Here is a 21,659-nt window from a genome sequence, read left to right on the forward strand (position 1 = left end):
TTTCCTGAGGTGAATGGGCAGGGTGTCCATGTCTTTCAGGAAAGGTAGGAGAAGGACTTTCCTCCAGTTCTGGTCTTGTGGATTTGTGGGTCGGTAGCCAGGGAAAGCTGGGTGAAGCAGAGGTGTCTGTTAGATATGTGGAATGTGAGGCAGTGATTCAGGTATGCGGGTTTGGCATTGTGAAGGACCTTGTATGCATGGGTGAGGAGTTGAAAAGTTATTCTTCTGTCGACTGGGAGTCAGTGGAGGTTGCGGAGGTGTCGAGTGCTGTGGCTTGCCTGGAGGGTGTTGAGGATTAGTCTTGCTGCGGCATTCTGGACATTCTGGAGTCTTCAGAGGAGTTTCTGGACGACGCAGGCATAGAGTGCATTGCCATAGTCGAATCTGCTGCTGATGAGGGCATAGAAGACTGTCTTCCTGGATTCGGTGGGGATCAATCTGAAGGTCTTTTGAAGCAGGTCGAGTGTGTTGAAGCAGGCCGAGTAGATGGTGTTTATCTGGCAATCCATTGTGAGTGAGGAGTCCAGTGCGATGCTGAGGTTTCGTGCATGGTTCGTATGCTTAGGGGGACTTCCTAGAGCAAAGGAGCACCAGGAGTCGTTCCAAGCAGAGGGGAAGGCTCCCAGGATGAGGACTTCTATCGTATCTGAATTGAGCTTCAGGCAGCTCTCCTTCATCCAGGCAGCAACAGCTTTCATTCCTTCATGGACGTTGTTTCTGGTGTTCTTGGCGTTATTGAGCAGAGAAAGGTTTGATTTTACAATAAAATGAGCAGAAAAAAACATGAAAGCATAAAAACTCACCCTGTAAATTTGAAAGTTGTCTACCTAAGTCTAAAATGGTATTTCAGGGTTCCAATGGCAAGTTCAGTAGATTGTTCATGTCCAGTTAACAGGCATTGTGTAAATCCAGTAGCTGATGGAAAATTCAATCGAGGCACAGTGGCTAGTTAGCCTATTGAAATGGTTTTGAAACCAGGGCAACGGGCTGCAATCGGGCCTGTAGTGAAGCTTAGCCTATGCACCCTGTGGGTGGCAGCTGTGCCTAAAAGCACACTTTATGATTCATCCCTCTGGAGATCTCGCTATTTCGCTGTCCACATTACTCGTCTAGCCCCTAAAATAATGGACACAGAGAAGAGACACTTAAAATCTCTCCGCCCACCAGATTTAATAGCACATAGTTCTCCACCACCACCCGATTGGTAAAGCAAGTACATTCTTTTTTTTTCGTTACAATTCTTTACTCATCAAAACAATGATTTTTTTTGTTGTAGTTCTCTCTCTGTCCCGCCACACTAAAATACACTCTTTTTTGCACCTGCTGGATTATGCAATCAGCAACAGCCTACACATCATTGCACCTGATTTTTTATTGTTTTTGTTTCTTTTTTTGGTCCATGCTGAACATGATTATGGCAAGGCCCATTTTTCCAAACGGACGGCAGGACTCATTGGCTTTGCCAATTGTGTTTTTTAAATGCATCCTTTACAGAAAAAGGGATGCATTAAAAAAAGCTTTATTTAAAAGCAATCACAGACATGGTGGTCTGATGACTAAATTCACCAAGGAGCCTGAGGGGTACTATATAAGCCAGGTCATCCCCCCACTCACTGAATCAAAACACAATGATGACCTGGCCTAGATACTAGAACAGATACAAATGGACCTAATGTCTGTCAATAGCTGCCACGACTTCTTGTGCTGAATGGGCAGTTAATCATACACTGTCTACCTCTGTTGGTCCCTGTTCTAGCTGTAAAAATGTTCCCTATTGGTGCAGTCCAGTGCTAGGTGTAATAAATGAAATCCAGATTACATAATTGAGTGCCAATAAAGTGCCAAAAATACAAAAATAGTGTGCAATGGTACGGGGTGCCTCATGGAAGTAGCACTATGGGAGTCCACTGATTGGTTCTCACCAGTGGACTCAAGTTCTCATCATCAGCACACCCGTACCTTAAAGAAAACAAAAAAGTAAATAAATGATAATGATCTCAACCCATAAAGTGGATCCCAACAATTAAGGACCACTTTATTGTTATTAAAAACGAGCTATAACCAACACTAGCTTTTCACCTATAATCTATTCAGTGGGTTTGCTCACATTAAAAAGACACTGTGTTGCCTCTTTTCATCATAGAGGGCCAACATGTTTCATTGCCTGTTGGTTTTGAGGCAATTTCTTCAAGGTACGGGTCAGTACCACCACTCTGCTTTCTTTTCACCAATAAATGTTTTCCTAGGGAATAAGTTAAAAATACAGACAACTCATAGTTAACAACACAAAGGCACAGCCCCTTAGGAACAGATTACTTCTCTGATACATTGGCCTCTCGACCATGCCCCACATAGTTACCGCTTAGGTGCTCTTTCTGAGCATACCGGTGACCTCCTTTTTTTCTTTTTTGTCACCCAATCAGGCCATCATCCCTGTGATGGCTATCATTCCTAATAGGTCGCAAAGTGCAACTTACCTCATTAATATTCATGAGGGAGATCGGTTTGCTACCCACTAGATATTGCTATTTAATAGTACAAAGTATTGTTATAATGGGAATTGTGATTTCCGAATTGTGATTCTGTAATTTGGAAATCGTGATTCCTAATTTTAGAACAGCTGCACATAGAACCTTGCATTTCCCTATTCAAATCAAAAACACACCTATGCTGTCTGACGTGGTGGCGCACATGCTGTTTCCCAGCTGCAGTTGATGGCCAGGCTGGTGACTTCCTCAGGTAGATGGTTTGGGTCCCTAAAGCCAATGATGGTGTCATAATAGAAAACATACCTATGCTTACACAGTTGTCTTCAAGGGGATCTGAGTTGTGACTCAATAAAATGATCGATAATATGAGTCAATATCAATGAAAATAGTTTACTTTTATATTTAGTACTCTTATAGAGACCCTCACATCTGTTTTGAACTCTCATTAGAGAGCGACCATATTAATTAGCAGAAATATATAGCATGAACAAGTCTCCATGGATAGCTGTGTGCTGTATTTGATCACAGTTTCTCCTGAGATAGTGAAAGGGCCGCTGCAGGGCAGTGGAGAGCATGTGCCCCTGTCTTGAACTCCCCAAAGCAGGATGCAGTGTTATTGACTCCCACTTCAGCAAACATGACAATTATGCTTATGCCCTGAGGCATATGTTCGGTAGTGGCAGAGTGCAACTGATTTCACTTTCTTTCGCTCTCCATTAGTGATTACAAGTTAGTGCTGTGCCAGTCTCTGCCTGGCATGGGACTGTGTCTTCCCCAGACCTAGGGTCACTTCTGACTTAACTTATAAATTAATCTAGCTAGACCTTATTTATTTATTTATTATTTATTTAGAAGTTTGTAGAGCGCGCAGCTACCTCCGGAGGTGTCCCGGCGCTAAAGACCATGGGCCTTATTTATGAAGGCCTTGCGCCGCCGATACGTCACTTTTTCCCATTTTAAAAGTGACGCACCGGCGGCGCAAGGCCTTCATAAATAAGGCCCCATATCTCGTGAGATTCAGAGGGGTACAGGAGAAAAGAATGGATTAGATCAGGAAGATAAATTGGCCTGATAAATTGGCTCACGCTGCACTGTTTCCATCATAATTTAACAAATTTTGTAGTCTGCCTGCCATCTCTAGCCGTTTTCCAGACTGCATAAATGGAAATGAACCTCAAAGACCACTGTGATTCTGCACTGTTGGCTTGAGTAAGTCTTTTCTTGGCCCATTCTGTAACCCAATCTACGTGGTCCCTCTATGTCTACTTAAGTATGGAGTCTCTCATTTTAGGGACCTAAATGATAATCTCTTTTGCTTTGACTCAGAGCCACAGCCTGACACACTGGAATGTCTCCCTTCCTGGCACCTTGTATCCTTTAAGAACAGGCACTGTTAATAACATCAATAATACATTCTTTTTTTTAGTTACATATCTCATCACACTCCAGGCATTTAAGTTTGCTTCTCATTGAGCATTCCAGCCCTGGCATCTCCTCGAGTAAATCCCCGCACAATGCATACAAGAAACTTGGCATCTAAACGTTCTTACATGCTCTCCTGTAGGGAAAAGCTCCCGCCTGTTTGTGTGCTGTAGCAAAGTCTCTTTTTAAAGTGATGATATATTGTTTATAATTTAACTTGTTGCACTGGATGCATTTACATGAAAAAGAAAGGTAAACATTTGTAAATTTCCACCTTCAGAAACAAATACCTAATGCAAAAAAAGACTGTCATTTTTTTTGTTTTGAAGAAAATACTGTCTTCCCTGAGGACAAACTTCAAATTGTAGTCACTGCTTTGAGACTGCCAGTTGGATACCTGCCACAGGTTGGTCATGCTAAGGCTCAAGAGTTTTCGAGGTTTTTTCTTGGAAAAGCTTCTTAGATCAAAAACAGAAAGGGAGTTTGTCATTTTTTCAGAGATGCAGGAGTATTTCAAAGAGATTAATCTGAAAAGTATTCTGTTTCCGTGAAACTGCTGGTGAGCTACTTTTTCAGGTAGGTCCTGTTAGATCTGGAGCAAAAGTTTTCAAAACGTTCTAAATCTTTTCCTAGAACCAAAGCAATCATAGGAGTACACGTATAAGCTCCCCAGGTACTTGGGGTTTAGGTGTGGGGTAGAGGGTGTTCGGACATCCACAGGTTATCAAGTCCAGTCCAAGTTCCAGTTGCCACTGGTCAGCTGGGAATTGTATGGAAAAAGGTATCGGGGAGCTTTTTATGTCCCTGTAGTCACAAAGGTCAGCCAACAGACCCTTTGATTTCAGTTCTTTGTCATGGGTACAAGGGAGAGCAGGTCCACTCTTTCAGAGGTCCTCACAAGTCACAGACAGCAGGTCCAGTCCTCCTCTGTCCTTCTGCAGGTCTAGAGAATGTTGGGGGAAAGACTGGGTGATGTCCAGCTTTGCAGGGTTCATAAGCCGTTGGGTGGGAACAACTCCTGTGCACTCCCTAACCAATGGGGTAAATGTTTCGAATGGCAACCCTACCCTTTTTTTCAACAATTCTGGTTAGCCCTACTTTAAACAATCCCACAGTGCCCCTGACCTTCAAATTCCAAGATGGGCACACTGTTCTTTTGCACAGCCTATGTGTCTACCCCGAGGTGTGGTCAAGGTAATGATCAGTTCCCTTCTCTGTGGCCAGTCAAAGTTGGTTCTGGGGGGTAGTGTAACACTTGTTGAGTTGGTGCCAGCCTGACTAAGGGGAAAAAGCTGGGGCTTCTCAAGTGTCACCTTACATTTGCCTGGGTAGACTCCTCTGAAGATAATTAAGTTCCTAGGTACAACAGAACTCGTGTTCCTGCCAGGGGAAGATAGCACCTTCTAACTCTCAGGTAATTGTCTCTACCTTAGTGGTAGATTTCTCACCTTTATTTGCACCTAATTCCATCCTAGGACAGGCTGCTCAGTTGCTGGTGAGGTAATGCAAAGTACACTACAGAACGTTAGGCAGGGTAAAAGTAACTTTCGAAAAGTTATTAAGCCCATATCTTTAATAAAAATACGACCTTACCATTAGATTGGATTTTCATTAAATGAAAAGATATTTTTATAATGAAGTCAGTAGCTTTTGCTGTTCAAGCATTATTGATTAAGGTGTGATCCTTACTTTACATTCTACAGTCTGATGAGTGACAATGTTGTTTTGGGCAAGTCTCTGGGAAAGCACGTCATGTCCAATGTCACACATATTCAGTACGCATCCACTGCGCATGCTCGAGGGACTATTGCTCCTCGAACGCCGTTTGATTACACTGTGAGACCTTGTTCCTTCCGGTGTTCTCATCTAGAGTCCGTCAATTTCTTCACGTCGATTACAGCCCGTGAGTTCACCCCGACTGCGCATGCCCGAGGAATCAGTGCCCGTTGAGACGCTGACCGGTTTCACTGAGAGACTCTGTTCAATCGCGCGTCGCTAAAGGCTAACTGTGGAGCCTTCCAACCGTTCTACCAGTCTCCCTATTTAGACGCGGACTTCGGGAGTTACTGGTTTTCTGAATCTTGCTGATACCTTACGGTCCTTTGCTGTGGACTCAGTGTCACCATTGATAGGAGCCTTCTACACTGTACCAGTTTTTTCTTCCTACAATCGAAGAGGAATTTCCTTGGCCCTGAGGAGAATCTCTTTTTGACTCACAGGGATTCGAAACGCGTAGGCCTCTGTCGTATGGTCTGCTCTTGCAATTCAAGTGTTGACCCGTACCACTTTTGAGTTTACTTTGAGTACACAACCTTTATGAAATGATTTTGATCATTATTATTGTTACAGATTAATTGGAGTGTACTATCTTTTAGAATTTGTTGTGTAAATTCGATATTTATTAAGAGAGCAGTTCCCTTTACTTTCCACACTGGTACATTTGTCATTCCAGATCGTGTGGAGTACTCTGTATGAATGTGTGTATGTGAGTTGAATGACTGTGATATGTTTGACTAGTGAAGGTATGTGTGTAATTTTATCGTGCTGTGTCCAATTTGCTCTATATGTGTCTGTAACATTTTGATTGAAATGATTCATATGTTATATCTTTTCATTTATGTCGAATAAATAGCTATTAATTAGCATTTCCCGGTTTTGAATAGTTTTTCTTCTCTGGATGTCATTTAGTGTTTGAAACTTTCATATCAGTTTTAGCATATCCTCTTGTTATGTTGTTCTAAGTGCTCAGCCTTACTGATTAGAGCCAGCTCATTTTTGTTATTAGAGACACCATAAGTGTCATTTAAGTTTCCATGCAATGCATGTACTTCTGCATCATATACTATGGTCTCACAGGAAAGTTAAATGTACCAGTCAGGTTTTAAACCAATTTCAACATGATTTAAAGGTCAGATCACATACACTGGGCACTGGATAATAGTGTCCCAATGTTAGCGTTCAAGTTTATCAGTAGATGAGTCCCAAACAATATGAAAATTGGAATGTGGCCACCCAAAAAGGGGTCATTTTACAATAGTACTAATTTATACTTAGCTGTAGCCTAGTCAGAAAAATGTATGTAGGTGCCTTTAAATTGAACAACGTTTATTCTCTCAATAAACATGAGGTCAAATGTTATGTTATATGTTATGTTATAGAAAGATTTATACCGCCGCGCACTAATACTCTGGAGTGTCCTGGCACGTAGGTGAACAGTGGCATGCGTGTATGGAAATATTAAACCAGCTGTTTAAACAGGAACGTTTTGAGAAGTTTTTTAAAGATAGGAAACTCCTGGGTGTGCTGGAGGTCAGCTGGAAGAGCATTCCACAGCGTGGCTGCTTTAACCGCTAAAGACAGACCCCCAATCCGTGACCGGCGGAACCTAGGGACCCCCAGCCGACGTTGGAGGGCGGAACGTAAAGGTCGCCTGGGCAAATAGAATGTGACCCACGTTCTAATGTAGACAGGGCCGGAACCGTGGAGTGCCTTATGAATCATGGTCAGTGCTTTAAAACTTACTCACTGGGCCATGGAAAGTCAATAAAGGTCCCTGAACTGCTGTCGCACACTGCCACTCCTCGGGATATCAAACAGGAGTCTAGCTGCTGCATTTTGTATAACCTGAAGTTTTCCTAGGAGGTAACCCGGTATGCCAATGTAGAGAGCATTAGCATAGTCTAGGCGGGAAAGAATGGGAGCCCGGTCAACCTTTTCCCTAGCAGTGCGAGGCAGCAGAGGAAAGAATCTCCTACAGGCTTTAAGATAGCCAAAACAGACTCCTGTGAGTTTTTTGATTTGTTGAGGAAACACAGATCTTCCCCAAACAATATTCCTAGGTTCTTGGCAGGGCCACCCTCAGACTCAGGGCACGGAAAATCAGGTGGCCAAAGAGATTTTCTGAAGGTGGGGGAAACTGGCCATAGAGCAGCACCTCGGACTTGTCTTCATTACATTTGAGACTGGCCTGAGCCAGCCAGGAGAATACAGATGACAGGCACTTATGGGCGGTGTCAGTTTGAAGATCAGAGCCCTTCCAAGTAAATAGGAGCTGAGTGTCATCGGCATAGGCCATTATTTTGGCACCTAGCTCCTCTGCCAAATAGATCAGGGGTGTCAGATAAATATAAAAAAGTAAGGGGCTAAGAGTAGACCCCTGTGGGACGCCCGTGGACAGTTTATTAACTGATGATGAAAAAGGCGGCATCCACACCTGTTGGGTGCGGTTGTCAAAAAAGGATTTGACACAGTCCAAAGCCAAGCCCGTAATGCTGATGGCAGACAATCGGGCAAGGAGTTGTTGGTGGGGTACCGTGTCGAAGGCAGCAGAGAGGTCCAATAAAATCAGTGCGGCCCTGCCACCCGCATCCAGGCACTCCCTAATAGCCTCAGTTATCTCAGCCAGTGCTGTCTCAGTGCTGTAGGACGTCCTAAACCCTGATTGAGCCGGGTGAAGAGCACCTGAAGTCTCAACAAACTCCTCCACTTGCCTAAAAGTCGCCTTTTCACAGACCTTAGCCAAGGCCAGTAAAAGGGAAATGGGACGATAATTAGGGAGGATGGAGAGATCAGCAGAAGGCTTCTTGAGGAGAGGAAGGAGTTTGGCATGCTTCCATTGCTGGGGGACTATGCCCGACTGAAGTGAGCCATTGACGAGGGCTGCAGCCTCAAGAAAAACTGCCTCAGCCACACCGCCCAGCACTCTGGCCGGACAGGGGTCCGAAGGGGATCCTGATTTTAGGGATTTACGGATGGCTAAGACATTCCTCCCCTCAGCCGGCCTGAACTGCGAAAAGAGCTGGCTAGGTGCTCTAGAGCAAGGAAGAAAGGGCAAAAACAGAGACCTCTGTTCATGGGAAATGGTCCCTAGACTATCTTGGATCCTTTGGATCTTAGCAATAAAAAAAGTAGAGAGATCTTCACACCATTGAGATGAGATAGGGAGGGTTGCTTGTTCTGCATGAGGGGATAGAAAGCTACGAACAATGGAAAACATTTCGTTGCTGTTGTTGTTAGCTCTGGAATTCTTTCTGCAAAAAATTGCCTTTAGCTTCTTTAATGGCTGCATAATAATCCCGCTGGGCGGCGCGAAGTGCCGCCTTGGCTAAAGGGCAGTACCCGCGTCGCCAGCGCCTCTCAAGCTTTTTACACCCAAGCTTAAGTTCTTTGAGGGAATCTGTAAACCAAGGTTTAGAGGGAGTGCCACGGGGTTAACGTCTGAGGGAGGGCTTAGGTAAAGACTTGACCCCCTGGCTAATCCAGGCGGAGAAGCTCTCCACTGCTCCTTACAGATCTTGGGCTTCTCCCGGTTGAACTAATGACAATGCTTTAGACAGTGCCGGGATATTAATCTTCTGAGGTAAATGGCCCATTGACGGACAGGAGGGAGGGAGTGGTTTACCAATATCCCATGAAAACCTGATCAATAAATGATCTGACCATGTGACAGGCAAGGGGTCCGAGCCGGAGAGATCGAAGTTGGAACAAACTATGTCGATCAAATGACCGCATTTGTGTGTGGCACCCCTGACCCACTGGGTCAGATGGGTGAGATTACATGTGTCCAGCAGATCTCTGGTCCCTGGAGCTTCCAGGCTATCCAGATGAATATTAAAATCTCCTAACATCAGAAACTTGGGAAAGCGAGTACGTGAAGGCAGTGCTGATTTTGTAAAACAAATAAGACCCAGGGCCCTTGTTTAGAAGCCACTGCTGCTTGCACCACACATTGCCTATGCCAGCGGTGCCAGTGACAGTACCAACACAACTAACAATCACACTCACACATGTGTGAAAATTCAGACTTTTAATGTACATTAAAACCTACTAATACTTGCCGCCCAAGCAATTTTTATAGCTTTGGGTAGCAGGTGTTTATTAATTCAATATCAATTAAAATGATCAACTGTTGTTCTCATCACAAAAATATGCAAATAGCACCACCATGTGACAGTCTGTCATAAGTGCTGGTGTTGACAATAAAGTGCTGGTGCTGAGCACCGGAAACCACCAGCTCAAATTAACCACTTAAAGCAGGTACCTGCGTTAATTCATTAGCGCAGTGAATCGAGGTTTCCTGTATGCTGTTGGATTTTTCCATCTTTTAGATAGGATATTTATAACAATGGTAACAGTGTTCTCTTGCCACTCCAAATTACCAAAACCCAAGGTGTTACTGATTGGGGGTTGTGTCCACCTCAGAATGGTGAAGAAAAGGTATTGAGAAAATGTGGAACTTCCTAAAATGTATTTCCTTGAATACTTTAAATCCAGATGAAATCATGCTTCCTTGAATTGGATGTGGATACTCAAATCATAGCATGACAACATTTCATGGAGGCCTCATTTATCTCCTACAGGTACTCGAAGAAAAACAGAACCGAGTTTTGTGCTTAAGTATTCATATAGCAAATATTACTAGTTGGGAGAATACTTAGTAATGGTCTTTTGAGCACTAACCTTCATTAGGGAAAAGTTGAATGTTCATTCTTAAATGGTTCCATTTGGCTTTCATGGCTGTCAAATATAGATGGCTACATCATAGGTCAGAGCACCTGCCTTGAAATACACTGAATATGATTAATAAAATCAACCCAAAAGGCAGACAGGAATGTCTCAGATATTCATGGATATTGAATGCTAAAAAAGAACACAACTTCCATCAATGGGTAGGAGAAATGGTAATGCAACTTCTAACAACACTTGTATTAGGGAGGAGATGCAAAAAGCATTGAAATTGGAAATGTATATCAACCAATACAGATGTTTGAGAGGGTAACCTCTTTCTATTTTAATCTCCCTGTACGTGCCTCTTTACACTTTTGATTGGCAACCTTTCAGACATGATTTTAGATAGTGGTGAGTCTTCAAATGAGGATTTGTTGGTACTCTACTCACTTAAAAATAATGTATGGTCTTACTAACATTACTAACAACACTAAAATACTCACTCTGATACTCTAGTATGATCTATCCAATACTGACAGAGACAACATGAAACAGTTTAGGGATGCCAAGAGAGCAGGTATGATGGGGCTAAGTCAGTTTTCAACTTTTCCATTGAGAGTTTCCAGTGTGTAGTCTTGCAAATTAAGCATAGTAGTGTGTAGAGTGAGTGTATTGGGTTGATTAGGACTTTGCATAGTCAAATTTGATCCAAGAATTATCTGAGGTTGCTTGGGGGCTGGGGTGGTGATGCGGGGATGCACTGGAGGTTTATGGAGAATAGGTGACCATGAGTGTACGAGATTCATGGGGTGAGGAATGGGTACTGCGATTACTAATTGTATGGGTTTGCAAGTAGTGGTGGTGGTAAAGGATAACAATTCATTATACGGAGTGTACGAGGGAGATAGAGGTGTTGTTGTTGAAGGTGTGACCTATCCAATGTATACATGTTCGCCTCATATCCAATGGTCATTAGTAGGCCTGGGCAGAGTTCGCAGAGTTCTGCCACGTGAAACTCAAAGAGGTTACAAAAAACTCTGCAGCGCTCCACGGAGTTCCGCAAGTGGCAAAGTGAGGTAAGTTGCGCTGCTCACCCTGATTTTATTGTCGGGCATTTGTCTTGCTCTGCAAAATCAGTGGAAAAGGCATCATGTGCAGCACAAGAGAACTAAACTTCTTTCTGCCGCTCGAGTAGATGTTATACTTGAGCAACAGCTTCCTCAATGCAAGCAGCAGGTTTCTCAACTCGAGCAGTTGCGACCACCCTCGACTGCCTGTGTTGAGAAATCTCGCCGGGAGGGGGTCTAGCTCTGGATTTTCGGCACTCACCAACTTAACATTGGTCAGCCATGAGAGAGTAAAAACTCTGCTCTGCCCCACTCCGCAGATCCGCGCGATCTAGGTGGAGTGCCGAGTGGGAAAAACTCTACAAACTTTGCAAAAAGAGCAGAGTTTACTGCCCAGGCCTAGTCATTAGTGGGCATAGATGGGGCAGAAGAGGGTGAGGAAGGACTACAGTTGGTATGGGTGTCTAAGCACTTTAAGGCTGAAAGTGTATGGCTGGAGAATTATTTACAATAAGGATGAGATGAAATTGTAAAGGTGGTCTGGGGAAGAAGAATATGAATGGTATGACGAATGGAATATGAGGTGACAGAATACGGATGGTGACCGGTGGCGTGTATTATGAGGACTTGGGTTGGGCCATTTGATATATTATTGGTCAGAGGGTTTGTTGTGTAAGGCTGCATCCTCTGCATATTCACGGTCTAAGTACCCTCACACTACTCTCTTACTGCTCTGGTGGTCAGCATTCTTAGGTAACCTTATGGTTGTGGGTGTGCATTGCCTATTGGCAAGGGATCCTAGAAATGGAACCATCACTCAGAGATATTGTTTTAGGTCACTTTTTAAATATTTATTACAATATTACTACTTGCAGTTGTGACGTTTGCAGGAAAGGATTCAACATGTACCTTGAGCAAAACCTACTGTGGAGAAGTTGATATGTACTTGTGAGACTGTGGAAGTCCTTGATCTTCATGTGTAAATGGTGGCAGTGGCAGTCAACTAACTGTTACATTGTGCTCTTTCTGCAGGCATTCCTGGTATGGTTCAGCCTTATCCTGGGGTCTGTTCAGGACCAGTCTTGTGAGAGTGTGCTGCCACTCACCAATATCACCGGTAAGTGCTACAAACAGTAATTTTGTGAGTTCAGATTTGGGTCCTAGCATCCTATTGCTGAAAGGAGAAGGAAATGTTCTTACGCAAATTCACTTGTTTTTAATTAAAAACACATGTGCAATGAGCAAGGCCTATTGCTATTGTCCATGGATTGTGCAATGCCTAACTAGGAGCTGGGAATTTAATTTGTCATGTATATGATTAAATTCCGATCATTCTCTTCATCCCCACCGAAAATAGATGCCATCCACAATTCAAAAGACCACCATGTTCCACCTAAGCACAGCTTTCTAAAATGGAACTCCTTGGCCCTGTTCCCAACCAAAGACCTCACACACATTGTCACCCACAAAGCTACGCTGTGTGGCTGACACTCTTCCTTCTTCAGTCATACTATCCTAAACATCATAAGCTCTAATAATACTATTAACAGGGCAAATCTTCCCCATCTCAAAAAGGAAATTCTGGATTCCAGCTGCCTAGCTTTCTAGTGAATACATTTGTCAACCAACCGCGCTCATGAAAAATAATTAACTAAGTAGTTACCATCGAAGTACATGAACAAATCAACAACAAACAGCTCTGCATGACTATCTGTATATCTTGAGATTATGTTGCACCACAGAAACAACAACCATACAAGTTACGGTGGATACCCTGCTCCTGTAGACAGGAAAGACGTCTGACTCCTGATACTGTTCCACGGCTCAGCAGTCATAAACATTATTGACCATCCTGAATGCATGCATCAGCTTTGAAAACAAATGATCTATTTATTGCAACTCTCAGCAGTTAATCCAAATCTTACCATCCAGATCCCAATGAGTTTCCGTCATATTTGATGTTCCTCAAGGTTCCGTTCTCTCTTCCTTTTCATACTCTACGCAGAATTACATAGAATTTTACTTCAATTTTAAACAACAACAGCGCTGTCCCCACTCTGGAACATATTAATTGACTCAACAATACCTCTTACTTACCGAAGCCTGCATGTCGAGCACATAGTGGACATCTAGTGATCCAAAATATAGGGAAACAACCATCACAACGCAACTTTCACAACGCACTACCATCACAACGCAACTTTTACAACGCAACATCCATTACAACGCATGCTTTTACAACGCATGCCATTACATCCCAGATGCTATTACAACGTAAGTATGGGTAAGTATTTAATTTAAAAAAATAAAATAATTTTAATTTAATTTTCTAAAATTAATCTAATTACTTTAATTGTTTATAAACATATTTTTATTTTATTTTATTAATAATATAAAATAATGTAATTAATTTTATTTTAATATTTTAATTACATTTAATTATAAATGTAAATACATGTAATTAAAATAATTATAATATAACCCCTACTCAATCCAAAATGTACCCTACTATTACACCCCCCTGGAGTTAGAATAGTAATTTTAACCCCTACACTATTGAACACTTACCCTACTATTACACCCCCTTGGAGTTAGAATAGTAATTGAAACCCCTACACTATCCAACACTTACCCTACTATCACACGCCCCTGGAGTTAGAATAGTAATTTTAACCCCTACACTATTCAACACTTACCCTATTATTACATCCCCCAGGAGTTAGAATAGAAAATAAAAATATATAAAGAAAAATAAAAAAAAAATGTAATTATATTAAAATGTAAATTAATAACATTAAATACTTACCTATACTTACGTTGTAATGGTATGCATTGTAATAACATCTGGGATGTAATGGCATGCGTTGTAAAAGCATGCGTTGTAATGGATGTTGCGTTGTAAAAGTTGCTTTGTGATGGTATGCGTTGTGAATGTATGAGTTGTAACGTCATACATTCCAAAATATAACACCAATAATGCTGATTACAATAATGGCTTCCCAATATGAGCATGACTGCTTCACTCCACTACTTTTCATAGACAAGAAATCCCTTGGCTTCACATTCCACAGGGATCACTCCTTCAGAACTTACACCAGCAGAAAAAATCCAGGGAGTGCTTGTCAGCTTCCTCTCCTCAGGAAACTAAAACCCACATGCTGGGATATGACTTCAAATCTGCAGCTCCAGCTCTGTTCTTTTCCCATCTTGATGGTTGCAATGCCCAGTCACTAGCCCCAGGATTCCACCCTGGCTTCTCAGAGGCACAGTCTAAGTACAGCTGTAAAGCTCCTCAAATAGACTGAATGAATGTATTCATCTCAAACCCTACTGACAGTCCTTGTCTCACAATTCATGCATAACTTTGAAGGCCTGATGCAGAACATACACAGCAGTAACAACCACTGTACCAGCATTAAAAGCAAAATAACTCACGATGTACATAATCCAGCAAGAAAACAAGCATTGGCGCACAAAAGGGTTTAGATGTTGCAGAGCACCGCAGACTGCTGTGCAACATGGCTTAAAGTAAAAAAAAAAAAAAATGCACTATGGAGCCGGTGTTGACCACATCATAACACTTTTTTGTTTACTTTATGGCATGCGGCACAGCAGCCTTCCCTGCTGTGCAACATGTCTAATAAAATTGACAACACTAAAACATCAAAAAAACAACAGCAAGAGTAGGAACAAAAAATGAAAGGAAATTATTTAGTAAAATGATAAGGAACACGCCCCCATAACAGACCAGTAATGGCATCACTGTTCTGGGTTGCCATCCCCAAAGCCACCTCTGGTTGGTACACACTGTGAAACAGCCTACTGATGCATTCTTCCTGAATAGGAGCAACAAATAAAAGCAATTAGCACAATTATTGGAATATTGAGAGGGGGCACATTGAGCCATGTTGCTCAGACTGCAGTGATGTTGCTCAGACTGGTCAAGATTCCAGGCCCGATCAATCGGAATAAAATAGTGAATTTTCAGAAGGGATGAGGGAAGGAGGTTGTAAATATGTTGGCCACACAATTGTAAGTACTACTAAGAGCCCTCGGAAGAGGTGTGCGTTCATTAGTCATTGAGGGCCGATAATTATCATAACTGAATGACTGTGTGCTCAGCAATTTTAAATTGCCTCTCTTGTCCAACTTCACAATCTGAGGTCCAACAAGCCACATTATAGACTTGTTTTCAGTAATATTTTCTCACCCTTACTGATTTCCCTTGTTCTGGATTTCTCTAGAATACCCCCTAATTAAATGAACGGTGGTGCCATGGAAAATAAAGCCCAGGTATCTTCAATAAAAAGCAAGTTACGTGCCAAACATTTTTGTTTTAAGTTCATACAATATACGTGTGTGTGTTGCACAGGAGTGCCTTGCAGTTACTGCAAAACAATAAAACAAAACAATAAACCAGGCAAGGATTAATATTTTCTTTTTTCAGTTGTATATCGCTCAAACTCGAAGCGAGAGCATTGGAATACTTTACATGAACAAAAGTGAAATTACACAATGACACATTCATTTTTTGTTTAAATGCATGGGGAATTTAAGTGGTTTGCCAAGAATCACGGGATGTTTATTGTTGAGATGATGCAGAGACTCAAACTGGGTCTCCAACTTCTAAAGTCAGCAGCTCTGACCATTATGCTACAAAGTCTCCTCTCAATGAAAACCACCATTTTCTCTGATAAATTGCCTAGAAATAGGCGTGGAGTGTAAAGCGAAGCCACATCTCCGATCGTTTTCATTTATATTGTGTTTTTCATTTACTGTATCAAGTTCGAAAAGAAAAAAATGCTGTTCAAAATTCAAAGAAAGCAGAAAAAATCACATGCAGCCACCAAAGCCTGCTCACAAAGAAAAAAGTATGCCGAAAAAAGCAGATGAAAAATAGAACTCGGCCCAAACTCCACTGATGAGAAAAACACACGAAGAACAACAGGAAATAGCATGCAGAAAACAAAGTAAACAAATAATAATTAAGGGCCGGGCTGTAAGCCCCTTTTAAGATGTATATTGATAGCAAGAGACTTCACAAGGCAAGTGCTGGGCAGGTGAAAACTAAATAGAACCCACATCTCCAGGCTTGAAAGTATTACATATGAGAGAAAATGTAATACACCTGAATAACAGAAACTGGAATAAGTTTCCCATGGACATTGGATTTACAACATGTCTACTCTAGTTAATGCCCATCTTTTGAAGGAGCACCTCATCAAGCATGAATAAAGTCCTCCAAACACCCAACCTGAAAGTCAATAATGCCATTGCCCCTGTCTTGCACACAATATTGAGATGTTCCCTGATCTGGAACTACTGCCCAGCACTCCTGTGTTCCAGAGCTATGGCTGTGATCTACAAATACGTATTCATACTTAGTCAGGACATTCCAATTAGAGTGGAGGAATACACCCCCTGTTTTTGCACATTGTCGTCATTGCAACCTATTCAGATATATATAAGTATATATATATATTCACTTTTCACCAAGCGCAAAGTATATAAATATATATACTTTGCGCTTGGTGAAAAGTGAATATATATACATATATATATTAGATGCCTTTCTTCCTTTCAGATCTTGCATTTCTTCAAATTTCATTTTCTTCTAGTACACCTGCCCACTCCATCTGCTCTTTTCTCCATTTATTCCCTACACACTACAACTCACTTTTTGGTATTCATTTGTTTCTTCTCATCCCCCCCTTGCAATATAAAGATGGATGCATTGATTATGCAAAGTTAAAGATAATGAAATATGTTTAATTAATGCTTAGGTGCTTAAAGACTGTGTTTTAAGCCATATTAGGAGGCCCAGGTATCTAGCCATTTTAGTCATGCACTCAAGCACCTAATTCTTTTCTTTCTCCAAAAAGAAGCATGAACAAAAAGAGGGAAAAAACAAAGTCCTTTGTAGTCTGTGTGGATCTTAAGTATGAAGAACTATACGCCTAAATGTCAATACATGTTGTAATTTCTGTAAGAATGTAGATTGGAATTTGGTTCAGTCAAATTAAGCTGCTCTGTGTGAGCCCTCAATATAAGGTTTTGTTCCACATCACCTCTGCTGATTAATAATCTCATGGATACTGTAGCCAATGAAAGGTTTTCCAGGAAGAAGATAACAGCCCTTTGGGACCATAGGCGTAACTAGCTGAGAACAGGATCGAGCTACCACTGAAACACTGCACTAATGCCCCCTGTCCCCCATGCCATCCAACCAGCACGAAGTTGCACTGGAGAGAAAATGCTTGGAAACAGGTCATTTGGCCTCCAGTGGAGCAGAGAGCAGCCAAAGCATGCAAGAGCCACCATAAGGCTACTAACCCAATGGATAAGAAAGGACATTGATGAGCCCCCACCTTCATGTCCAGGGCATGGGCTGTGAGAAAGCCTAGCGCAAAGCCTAGCCCAAATGCATGAAGATCTGAATTTCGCAAGTCTTCTAATCACAGAGCCTGATTGTCACCAGCTGTTCACCTGTATATAAAAGATCTGGCGTCACTTTCACTCGCAGCTGTCCAGATTCTGGAAGCTGACCCTGCCCCAACATACATGACACACATCTAGTTTGACAGCTCCGACAAACGTTTCAGAGCTGCACGTTCATCGCATGAGTATGGAAAATATGGAATTACACAAGCCATGGATAGCCCAAATTATTGGGATCTACGCGAGATTTCCTTTCTGTCATACAAATCACACACATGTCTTGGGACTAGCCGGAGAGCGAGTACTGTGACTGAACAAAAAGGAAACCGTACCCTCTGGCCTGAGAGAAAGAAACAGAACTAAATGAAAGAACCATGTGTCAGGGAGGCAACATCTGGAACCACAGCAAAAGAACCAGAGCAAGAAGGGATATATCCTTTACTGACGAATGAGGACACTTAGAATCTCAAATAACTAGATACACATTTAATGTAAACTTTGAAGTTTGAAGGGGGAGGGAAATTGCAGATGTCAATGTGTTCCATGATGCAAACGTGCAAATGACGGATTTCTTAGTATTTCTTGGTACTACGGTGAAACCGTATCCGTGCCAGCCTGCTTTAAGCCTGCCTGAAAGTGTCAAGTGGGAAAGTAGCCTATTTCTGCTGCGTATCTGAAGTTGTATCCCTTCAGCTGTGGAATGTTAAATGTCGAAACGCCATATTTCATTTGTGGTTGGGGCTGACATTTTTTATATTTTGAATGAATGCCAGCAGCCCCCTGTTGTTGGTTGGATCCTTGATTGCCGAGTCAGAAAGTGCTAATGTATCATATTTCACCGATTATACGTTATTTCGGGCCTGGGATGAAACCAAACCGGACTCCTTTAATTCAAGGTCAGAATGGCCTGTTGGGCCTTCAGGCAGTGCCAGAAGGGCTGTTCTGACAGGCCACTGGGTGGCCTGTTTTTGGTAGTTTTGTGGGCCTGTTTTATTGTACAGTGGTTCAGTTTTTACTTTTAATTTCCCTGACATTACCACAAAAATAATCTGCAGCAGGCACAAATTCTCGCAGTCTCGCGTGCAGGGCCGGACTGGTCCTAGTGGGCATTGGATGTTTTCCTGGGAGGCTGGAAGGGTGGGCCGGTTTTACTGCAGTGGGGGGCGGTTTTTTGCAGTGGTGCTGCAATATTGGCCCCCAGTAACAAAAGCAGCAGTGCTTCACACTTGTACCCCCTTCCTCTCCCCCGGACTTTGGGGCGGGTGTCCAACAAAATTGAATGGGTCGCTTTGGGTTCCCAGTCTAGTCCAGTGCTGCTTTAATTGTTGGCTGAGTAATTTACAAGTATCATGATCGAATTTGGACAGGAATGGCTCACAATTTTGTGTCTCTGAAACACAAGTTATTATAACAGTACAGTAATGTTAACATTTAATATTAAAAGATTTATTAGTTTCTATGGTATATATAACTTTCATCCCTCTTCAAGGTACTCTCCGTATTTGGGGTGGTAGATCATTGGGTCAATGCAATAGCTGTAGAGATCATTTGGGTAACTTTTGAGTAACAGGACTTTGTGTGTAGATAATCAGTGCTTAATTTGAGCCAGTGGTTGCTGGTGGGGGCCACAAGCACTCATTCTCTGCATCAGGTGCTTACTGAGAACAAGAGAGGTAAAAAGAAATAAAGCGGAAAGACAGAGGAAGAGAAAGATAGACAAAATGTCCTAAAGTGACAAAGCAAGAACTTGCTATAGTGAGAGACAGGGAGTGTCTGCAAGTGGATTAGGAGTCATAAAGTGAATTCCAGCTTACACAACCTTGTTATTGGGTGCATCACGTGTAATTGCACTGGCCGTGTGCTTCTGAGCAGAACTTTGGGTACCAGAACTCATTCTTTTACAAATTTAGCACTGTAGACAAACAAGAAGACGGTTGATGTAAAAGGAGGGCAAACATTAACTATTAGTGCACATGATTCAATTGAACCCAAGGGCGAAGACTAGCAGTGTTCTCTTTGTCGTGAGCCAAACTGTGGACTCACATTGTGACCCACCAGCATTGTTCGAACCGACAGCAAACAAAAATGCTTTCCTCGTCCCGGGGAGTTTCCATCTGTCTTGTCCTAGGGAGGTTTAAATGCCTTAAATGTACTCCAGCAGCACAGAGACTTCACTGTGAGCTTGTAGCCCATTCCGTGCCAAGGTTTCGACATTTACTGTTCAACTTGTGATAGCGGCTCTTCACCAGGGGGTCGTCTAATGAGTGACAAATCCGTGTGTCACACAACTGCACCCTGCGATTTGACATGTCTGGGGGTGATAGGGCTGAGCGATTTTGCTGTGATGTTGATGACAGATTCGTCGACACATTGGGGGTTGTGTTGCCTTCTATGATTTAAAATATGTGACTGGTGTATCACATTGATATGTCCACAGGACGGATCAGTCTTTCTTTCCCCAACTCGTGTTATGAGATCCGACTGCTGAAATGGATTCTTTTTCCTATATTAAAGGGTCTCAGTAGCATTTCCCTTCCCTTTCCACCCCTGGTAGTGTTCCTGTTATCCCTGATTGATTCCTGTGTGAAAATCCTATTTGTTTTCCAATTTGGTCTTCTATTGCCAATACTTTAAAGCGGTGGGCTGGAACTGGGCTGTCTATGAATAATGGCCTCATAAGAACCACAAGCCAATCTCTGCAGCCAGTGTCAAGTGGAGTGATTTATGGACCGGCGTGCAGCCAGTCCATTCATTTACTAGTTCAAATTTGAATATATATGTGTGTGAGCGTGCATGTGTGTGCGTGTGTGTGTGTGTGTGTATGTATGCTACAGATATCAGAATTCACCCTGAATTCTGTATCTGTAAATTGTGATTATAGATAATTGCATGATGCAAATTGCAAAACCCAATCTGTAATTTTCTCTGTGATTCATTTCAGTTCCAATTGTCTAATGTTGCAGAAGAGGGAGGGTGTGTGTATTTTCCCGCAATATTGGACTTTTGTATATCTACCTACAACAATATTGGCTCCATACGAACACTATTTCATTGTGACAAGTGGAGGCCAGTAAACCTTCACTTACATTGGAATATAGTGGTAGTTGATAATGACGCATGTCAATATTCTGTGCCTCAATGTTGTGAAATATAACGATGTCTGTTGTAGAAAAGGTTCACTCCCTGCAAAAAACAACACACCAGGCACGACCCTTCCAGGCTATTGTCAGGGGATTTCATGCCAGCCAGACTCGTGGCAAAGGCTCTGACCATGTACGTATTCACAGGAAAACACACCCCTTCGAGCGTGACTAATTACAGGTAAGCATTCTATGCAAATCCTGAGAAAGCAAGTCTAAAGCAGGGGTCCATGCCAGTGTGCCTTATTTTAGATGGGCACCACAACAGAGAGCGATGGGATGTGACTAGAGAAATGGGCAGGCACTGAGCAGAAAACATCTACTCTGGTGGAAAGTTAGAAATGTGTTGATCAAAAAGAAAGAGGCGTAGAAGTTATTCCACCCGGAATGGGGAATAACAACCGAACCCAGTTTTACCAGGTGGAACTCTACATGTGAAAGCCACTTCTGTGTCAAATATTGGACCCTTCTCTGTTCCCTTGCATTCATTTACCATCTGCTCGCAGCAGGTGATAAATGGGAGGACTGAAGGCTGAGTGGCAGTGGGCTGGGGACATAGATGACATCTGTGATAGGTAAGACTCATGCAAGATGGAGCCTTAAATGCACGCCTCGTGCCATAGCATGTGGCCAGGCAGGGTCCACGCTGCTCTAGT

At 42.4% G+C, this 21,659-nt stretch overlaps 1 protein-coding gene across 1 annotated transcript in view; it reads left to right on the forward strand.

The window, feature by feature from the left end:
* The window catches only part of CRHR1 (corticotropin releasing hormone receptor 1), a 2,033,077-nt gene that overhangs the window by 440,760 nt on the left and 1,570,658 nt on the right, over positions 1-21,659 (forward strand). Inside the window, exon 2 of the mRNA XM_078645030.1 lies at positions 12,458-12,542. Coding sequence (XP_078501156.1) covers positions 12,458-12,542 — 85 coding nt within the window. The remainder of the gene's footprint in view (positions 1-12,457; positions 12,543-21,659) is intronic.

Source organism: Lissotriton helveticus, chromosome 5_1 (genome assembly GCF_964261635.1).
Source record: "Lissotriton helveticus chromosome 5_1, aLisHel1.1, whole genome shotgun sequence".
In the NCBI taxonomy this organism is placed as follows: Eukaryota; Metazoa; Chordata; class Amphibia; order Caudata; family Salamandridae; genus Lissotriton; species Lissotriton helveticus.